This window comes from Pteropus alecto, unplaced genomic scaffold (genome assembly GCF_000325575.1).
Source record: "Pteropus alecto unplaced genomic scaffold, ASM32557v1 scaffold75, whole genome shotgun sequence".
Taxonomy (NCBI): Eukaryota; Metazoa; Chordata; class Mammalia; order Chiroptera; family Pteropodidae; genus Pteropus; species Pteropus alecto.
In genome coordinates this window covers 24,815,202-24,824,261 of record NW_006440638.1, presented here as the reverse complement: position 1 = coordinate 24,824,261, position 9,060 = coordinate 24,815,202, and the positions used below count along the sequence as shown (strand labels likewise).

Genomic DNA, 9,060 nt, shown 5'->3' with positions numbered 1-9,060 from the left:
CGGGTAGGAAGCCGGCCTCAGCCCAGACTGCGTACAGGATGGGAGCTGCGTGGCCCTGCCAAGGGATGGATGGTGGAGGGAGTGGTCAGAGCGGGAGCTGATACTGGGGGGCTGTTCCCACTTCACTGAAACCTGAGGCCTGGCTAAGCCTGTGGGACGGGGTATCCACTTCAGAGGAGGAAGCAAGTGAGGCCACTTCCCTTCCTTTCATCCTTCTCCAGCCTGAAATTCCCATAGCCAAGGCCAAGCGGGCCCTAGGACAGGTGCAGGGGGAGCACAGCTGTGAGGCTTGCCGAAGCCAAAACCCCAGCAGGCAGCCAGCTGCCCTAATCCTTGGTTTCTGGCATGTGAGTGGACTTGGACAGACTTCTAAGCTTTCATGCCTGCTCCAAGAGACCAGAGGCCACAGAGCCAGGCCTGGGTACAGGTGGATTTCAAGAGTTCGTAGCATAGTTTGTGGCTGTGATTCTCCCGTGGGTGGCGTAGGACAGGATGCTCCATCCCAAACCCTGCTGCAATGAACTACCACTTCTGAGGGGGCAAGCTGTGGTCTAGGGGTGCTGGCACAGCACAGAAAGACGCGTGCAGAAAGCCACAAAGCCGTACCCAGGCCTGGACGCGAGTCTTGCATATCAACACCAAATGGGCAAAACACATGGCAGATTGTTTCCATTGTCCCCTATTAATTCGGTCATTTATTCCTTAACTCAGGTTAAGTTTACCAGCTAGGTTGGCACAGAAGGAGCCTTGGGGGAGAAGGCTGGAGATGGCTCACTGCCAGCATCTTCTCACCCATCCAGGGCCCACATGACATCCAGCCCCAGGTGAAGGGTAGCAGGCTGGGCTCCTACCTTGGAGAGCACAAAGCGGTCGTTGTGAGGGTTCCGGGGGTCCTGGGGCTTGTAGCGCATGGCGTGGAAAAAGAGGACAGCCATGATCTCCGCGGCGCTGCAGCATGACGTGGGGTGGCTGTGGCCCAGGAAAGAAACACACGCATCATGATCCTGGACACAGGGCTCACCCAGCCCAGGCACAGGGACCCGAGGGTATGTGCCGCAAGGAGCCAGATAGCCATGTACTCAAGGAGGACACTGCTGGTGGCATGAGGGTGGTACCCTCCCAGGGCCAATAGTCCAGATCCTTAGTCATACAACTGAAAAATTTCTGTGCTGGACTAGAGTAAGAAAGAAGGGCCCAGAGACTGTGTACAGCACAGACCCAAGCAACACCGTGGCTGGGGAGTGGCTGGTGCTGGGTCAAGCCCAGTTCTGGCATCATGGCTCCTAGCAGCAATTACGAGGATTCAGCAGCTGAGGAGCAGTGTGGCCCCTCTGTGACTGACCAGTAAGCCACATTCTGGTGCAATTGCCCAGGACTTTGCTTACTTACTTGCGAGGGGCACTCTGTCCTCCCAGAACCCAGGGGTGCTAGTCCTGAGGCCATGGGCAAGGAGTAAGGGATTGAGGCTTATGGAATTATCACAAATCTCCCAGCCTCATGGGGCTCATAGTCTGAAAACCTGGGCTTCAGACTCTCCAACAGCATCATTGGGCTACTTGGTAGCTTTCTAAATGGGCATTTTGAGCCCTAGTGTAGCCACTAGGAACCATGCTTTTGTGCATAATTTAAAAGGCAAAACACAAGATCTCAACTTCTACAAATAATGATACAAAGTATAAGCATTACATCCTAGAAGTGAGACTTGTTTAGGTCTCTTAGGACCCACTTGATGTATCCAGGCACTTCCCCCAGGAATGGGACCAGAGGTTGGGGTTCCTGCTGGGACATGCTGTAACCCTTGCCTAAGCCTGACTGAAGCCCTTAGTCCCAGTTTTGTTAAGATGTCAGCATGACGAAACGTGCCTCCCCACTACTCCTCCATGCAGCTCAGTGCAGCTCTCTGATGCTGCCCTTTGAGGTCCTCACGCTAAAACACACCCAGCGCCAAACCTAAGGGCACATGCAACATCTGGAGTTCACACACGCCTCCCTCTTCCCTTGCCAGTCGCTTCCCCCGCCCCCTCCACACCGGGTTAGGGGTGAGTCACTCCCAGCGCAGACGCATTAGTAGAGAAACCCAGAACTGTCCATGCGGGTTTAGTACCCACATTCCCAGCACACAATCATCTTATACTTAACCATTTCTATGAGCTCCTGGTCATGGGGAAAAGACACTAGACCTGAAAGAGGGAGGTGAGGAAATGTAAACGAGAAACCTTTCTCTGCCTGGCAGGGACCCAAATCCCTTGTCCTCAGTGCCAAACTTCAGCTGGAGGACATCCCGGTCAACACCAGTTAGTCTGACCTCATGTCCTTCCCACCCCCAAGGGCAATCCTGTCCCTGAGGAATCCTGTTTCAAAAGTCTTGACCCTGCAATGAAAGGAGTGGAAGAAAGATGTAGGTGGATAGTGGGCCAAACTGCTCTGAGGGGAAAGAAGGGTGCAGGGACTCTGCCTGCCTTGTCCACCTTGTGATCCCAGGGTGACGTTCCCACCTGACTACCAAGAAGGGCATCAGGGATAAATGCCATGGCACAAGCGCCTTCTGCATGTGGCAGAAGCATATCCAGGCCCCCAGTGGATGTGGAGGGAGGGCAGCCATGAAGAGACACCAGAAGTTGAAAATTAGTTGATTTTAACCTTTCCTTGGTAGGCCTGTGAGGGGTTAGCCTGCTGGCCCTGTCTTCACACTTACCTATAATAATAGGTCCTTAGGGGCCAAGTATCCACCCCATTCTATCCAGAGCTTTCATGGATCTCCCTTTGAAAAGTGTCCTGGGTGGGGATATAGGCTATGTGACTTAAGTGTTTCACCTCCCTGAGGCTCAGCTTCTTAATTTGTAAGTGGGGATGCTGGGTTTAAGAGTCCCAGTAAGATAATGCATTCAAAAAGTCCAGGTAACCATCTGCTGGAAGACCAGATGCCAAATCTCTTGTCTAAGAGTCCCAGTAAGATAATGCATTCGAAAAGTCCAGGTAACCATCTGCTGGAGGACCAGATGCCAAATCTCGCAGTGCCTCCATCTTCTTATTGATGGGCTGGGAATGTGGCCACTGCCCACCCCCTGCCAAACCCTAACCATAGGGCAGATGGAAAGAAATGAGCCATGGATTGAGACAGAGCTCTGTTAACTGTAGTGCTAAGCAAATAGGAGACACAGTTACACTTAAATGCAACCTATTAGAGGACCTTCAGGCCAAAAATGTATTGCATCTACAGACTCAGGGCCTGAGCTTTTCTTGTCCTCTCTGTCCTCCCCTGGGGCCAGTGGGTGGGCGGGAGCAACTGCAGGTGGAGACCCCAGTCCAGGGTGCTGTGTATGTCACACACTGGCTAGATACAGGTGAGGGGTGGGATTGGGGTGAGGGTAGGGGAGCTGCTGGGCACTTTACCAGAGAGATGCATGGGAGTTACGAGTTTGTTCAAAAACTCTGCCTTGGCTTGAACAGTTCACTTAGGATGCCAAGTAGTTCAATCTATGAAGGTGATGCTGAGAGCTTAGAGCTAGGCCTAAATAAATCGAAAGTAAATACAGGAGTGGAAAACCATTAGCTAAGATCTAACTCGAAAATTAGAAAAATGAAGTGAGCTCAAAGACAGTAGGAAAAAAATTAAAAAGCAGAAATTTATGAAATAAGAAGCTATATACAATATTTAAACAAGGCCAAGAGTTAATTCTTTAAAAAAAAACTTTAAAAGAGGACCAAAAATCAGGCAAACTTCTGATAAGGCAGAATCCAGGAAAAGAGGGGCAATACTAGAAATTGAAGGAGCAAATAAGAACGGATGATAAAATACTGAGTGACGATGCAACAAAATGTGAAAACGGGAAAATGTCTAGGGAGAAATAATTTACCAAAACTGACCTGAAAAATAGAAAACTTGAGTGATCTTCTAATCATTAAAAAGAAACCGAGTCAGTAGCTGCAGACGCACAGCAACTCTGTTCACCAAACCACGTCCACAGCGAAATGTACACAAGCTCTATGAAACACACAGGGGAGGGCCCGGCATTGTTTGCTACAGCCAGATCTGGAATCCACCCACATGGCCCATCAACAGAATAGATAAAACACAATATATTCATATGATAAATAGTATGCAGCAGTGAGAATAAGTGAACTACACAGATCCAACATCGGCACCAACCCACAAATATAGCATGTGAACGAAGCACACTACAGAAAGATCTGTACAGCAAAAAAGAACACTGTTTATGAATATAAACAAATGTTATAAAACTATAAGGAAAACAATGGAATGATAATGCAAAATTCAGGGTATAGTCCTTTCGAGGGGGAGGAGGGACACACAGGAATTCCTCAAGTACTGTAATGTCCTAGTTCTTAAGCCTGGTGGTGGGTACATACGGGTTCATTATAACATATGTACAGTATATTGTTTTTTATGCATATATTTTAAAAAAAAAGAACAACAACTCATACTCAGGTGAGAGTACCAGGATGCCAGAGCGGAAGTGAACTTCAGAAGCAGTCCTTGTTCTTTCTGTTCCCCGAAGTGCTCTAGCTGGCTCCTGCCAGGAAAGACTCTGCCTCCACACCTCAGAAAGTTTCTTCCGAGCTCTGCCCCATGTTGTCTCCTCTGAGAAGCCCTCCCTGACCACACTACCTAAAATACTTCTTCATCTCCTCTTATACTTGCCACCACCTGACATTATGTAACTATTTATTTGCTCTAAGAGGGCAGAGATTTTGAGCCTTTTAACTGTTGTGTCCTTTCGGTGCTTGGCGCAAAGTTCACAAATGAATAAATGTATCCTGGCTCTAAGACGCAAAGTGTGAGCTCTCTGAGCTTCAGTTTCCTCATTGTAAAATGGGGATATTAACAGAATCTGACTGAATGAGAAAGAGCTTGGCACAGTGCATAAGAAAAGAGCAATTGCTCAGTAAATACTAGCTCCTGACAGCAGAAACGAGGCTCACTTTATTCCTCATTTTGAGGATGGGATCTCTTACCTCTAAGTTCCACAGAAGGGAAGTGACTTGCCCAAGGTCACACAGTCTGCCATCAGAAGAGCTAGGGCAAGAGCAAGATACTGTGAAAAGCTGATGACTGGATTAACAAAAATGTGGTAAATCCACACAATGGAATATTCAACAAGAAAAAGAAATGAAGTACTGATTCATGCTATAACATGAATGACCTTATAAAGATCATGCTAAGTCAAAGAAGCCAGACCTCAAAGATCTCATTCTGCATGATTCCATTTATGTGAAATGTCCAGAAGAGTTAAATTTATAGACAGAAAGGAGATTATGGTTGCCTGGGAGCTGGGAATGGAGGAAGAAATGGAGAATGACAGCAAACAAGCAGAAGGGGTCTTTTAGGAGTGAGGAAGTATCCTAAAATTAGATGTGGTAAATTCATATGTGATAACAGAAAGAAATCTAACTATGAGAGGTGAACACACAGATAAACATATATATGCCTTACTGTTAAAGTGTGTAGCTGAAACTTATTGGATTTCGTTAACAAATGTCGCCATAAAAAATAAATTAAAAAAAAAAAAAAAAAAAAGGATGTGGTAAATTCACTAAAACTTATTGTAACATCCAGCCTATGAGTGCAACTGACTTCTGAGCAAGAAGCCTAAACTGTGTGGGCCGGGTCAGCCAGACCCACTTGCTGGTAGAATCGCTACAGCTCACAGAAGTTCATTCCTCTGAGTGGACTCTGCCTCACCGTTCAGGGCAAGAGAACAGTCGTTCAGGGCAAATAGCTCTGGTCTGTGGCAATAAGGGAGTTCCTGATTTTGTGGGTCCAGAATCTAGTGGCAACAGCCTTGCCTAAAAGAAGCCAAGTCCAGGGGTAAGAGCTGTGATAGGGCCAAAGTGTGGTCAGCACACAGGAAACTATGAGAATGTCTCAGCCAGATCCTAACCGGGGGCTGCACCTGGTTTCCAGCTTCGAGAAACATTGATCATCAGCCCTGCCGAGTTAGAGTCACTTGGGCAGAACACTTGAGACATGTCAGGACAGTCAGGTGTCTTCACACCGGCTTGGGAAATTGCTGCTGCTGGGGCAACCTCAACCAGCTTCACTTTTGCCTCAGTCAGGGCCAGACTGGGTGGAAGGCAGCTCAATGAGAGAAGCAGGCCTTGATGTGGTATTCTGCCCAGAGAGGCCAGAAACCTGAAGGGGCCTAGGCCATGAAGGGGCCCTCTAGGCACTCAGCCAAAGCATACTCGAATGCCAGAGCTGGGTACGGAGATGTATTTCCAGCCACTAAAGTCACATGGACCACCAGGATGTTAAACCTACAATAGCAGTGGGTAGGACCCCAGAGCTCCCTGTCACACTCCTGAGGGACCCAGTTTGGAAACCACCTAAGAACTCTTCCTTTAAAGATGGGGAGACTGAGGTCCTGGATGGGAAAGGCCTTTTGGACAAGGGCACAGCTGCTCTGAAGGGAGCTGGAGCCAGAGTTGGAATCCTGTCTCCTTGTGCCCACTAGTCAGACCCGGCTAGACATTAGCGCCCAAGTACCCTCCCCAATGCTATGGGACAGAGCCCTGGGGACATGTTAAAAGCACAGCCTGCGCTTCCCTGATTTAGGCCTGATTGTCCTCAGATGACACCTAGCACTGTTTGTATAATACCATAGCCTAGCCCTGGTCATTGCGAACTATGAAATTGTTACCACCAGCCTCAGCAGCCAGGTCCCTTCTGGTAAGGTCAGTGGGTTTTATTTTTTTAAAGGCTGGATGAACTGGACTCTTGCCATAGTTTCCTTAGCACGTGGAAGGAGATGACCCCGGAGAAGCTCTGGCCACTGTGGGTGCTGCCTCCATAAAGAGCCCTCTGTCCTTCAGCTCCCCTGACACAGAAACCAGTGTCCTCACTCCCTGGGGGTTGGTGAGGTCCCCTGACAAGGGGTCAGTGATGGCAAAGGAATGGGAAAGCCAAGAAATCGGGACCTCACTGAATTCTAAACCCTATAACTTGGGTCCTCACTGAATCCAGCCTGTGTGGGTGACCATGAAAAGACTTGACCAAAGTGCTGTTTCACCACCAGGGATGCAAGCTCCTCTAGAAAGGATGGTCACTTTGGAACCGGCTTGGGCCAAGGCATCAGGATTGGGCCTTCACCTGATGGAACTCACCCACTGTGGTGAGGGAAGAGTGGGCTTTAAAGCAAATGTCCAGGGACTAGAACACAGCCCTTACCTCAAGTCTTCCAAAACTACTTTTGTGCACACTCATAGTTCTTGGCACACACCTTTCAAAACCTCTTGTGACAGGGGTTGCATAGCAATGTTACTTCCTTCTGAAAAATAAGTGTTTCTTTCCTTTATCTTTTACACATACTCACAAACATGCAGGAATCACCAGGTATTTTATACTTTTTCTCCTTCTTACAAATGGATACTTTGAGTTCAGTGAGTTCCTCCCTAAGACATTACAATGTAAATCTGGGTATAAAGTCTGTTGCTACATACAGTATCTTTTCCCTCCATTGAAATCAGTTTAACTACCTAACAAAGACCCAGGAGATCCACTGGATACCCCCTCCCTTTGGGAGCCCCCAATAGATACTAATGTTTCATTTCTCTGAAAGTGCCTTCAAACCAACTGATACCTGCCATCAGTGCACCTGATCTCCCCATTTCCAATTTCTCTCCATTATCCTGGCTGCCCAAGAAGTCTTCCTAATGCAAGCCCCTCACTGGGCAGTGTGGAACCACCACCAATGATTAGCTCGGGCAAGTCACTTAACACACTAACCTCAGTTTTCTCATCTATAAGTGTGTTTGTAATAGCATCTATCTCATAAGGTTATTCTCAGAATGCATGAAACAATATTAGCAATAAAGGATGCTGTGTCAAACCAGTGATATCTATTTGGCTCAGTAACGCTGTAACTGTCTGCAGGTCTCATCTGGCTCTGTAAGATGCTCAGGTGTATAACACTATTTAGTTGGGTAACTGCTGTGTTTCTCCAGCTAGACCCCCAGGAGCCTGGCTAGATAGCTCCTATCACACAGTATGGCTCAACAAGGCCCTGCAGGGTGAATCACTCCCTGAAATGGTCAAGGGAAGGGGAAATGTACTACCCAACAAGCAATACAGGGTGTGCAGACGTACTGTGTGTCAGGCTGGGGGAGGGGGCATGGAGAGTAAGCAGGGTTCCTGCCTGGGCAGGAGCTCCCACACAGTAGATAGAACTAATATAAGCCCAAAAGAGGTAACAGGTCCGAAGTGTGCAAGCGGGTGGGGTGGAAGGGAAAGGGCTTGCCAAGAGAGCGCTAATCCCTTCTCCTGAGAACTGGGTGTCTTAAAGTTGAAAGGGTTAGTGCAGACCCACCCTGAAGGTCAAAAATTATTTACTTATTAATAATGTAGCCTGTATGAAACTGGCCAGAAGCTAGAACCTTGTCTTTGTTATAAGTACATAGCTTTGGGAAGATTCTTGGAAATCACTGCCTAACCCAGGCCCCAAATACATTTCATAAACCCAGTACATTGTCTCTTCCTTCTCACACCAGGCCCCAAGGGAAGGAGGGGCTGGCATCCTTGAAACTGCCCAGTGTGTAGGAGCTACTACTATTTGCATTTCAGAGTAGGAGACAGATTCTGACCTTAACTACCCCACTGGACACCTCCAGCTGTACAGTGGCCCCTGTTACTATCACTGTCCCTGCTACTAGCCACCTTCCAGTGGAAGCTTCCTGGAATCAGCAGCAGTCTTTCTCCACTTTCTGAGTCAGAGAGCTGACCCGGAAAGAATACTGGGAGAGGATGCCTCAGTCTCTGCCCTGGGAAAAGTGCACCTGGCTGCTGGCCCTGCCCCCAAGACTGCATTCCAACCGCTGAGGCCCTAGGACTAGGCCCTTGGTTCTCCTAGCCTTCCAAGTCTCCCCTCCCCAACCCTTAACCCCACCTCCCGCCTCAGGTCAGATCTAAGACGTCCCCTTCACATCAGGTGCCAAGGTTCTGCATCCACGTGGCCGCCTTCCTCCCCTCTCCCATCCCACTCAGCAGCACGGCGTCTCAGCAGTCTCCTGCTACAAACTGAGACCCCAACCCAGGTAGCAGGA

The 9,060-nt window shown here is 48.5% G+C and overlaps 1 protein-coding gene across 1 annotated transcript in view; it reads right to left on the bottom strand.

Annotated features, from left to right (window-relative positions):
• The window catches only part of TKT (transketolase), a 24,791-nt gene that overhangs the window by 14,894 nt on the left and 837 nt on the right, over nucleotides 1–9,060 (bottom strand). The window contains exon 2 of the mRNA XM_006917538.2: nucleotides 852–969. Within this exon, the coding sequence (XP_006917600.1) occupies nucleotides 852–969 (118 nt within the window). The remainder of the gene's footprint in view (nucleotides 1–851; nucleotides 970–9,060) is intronic.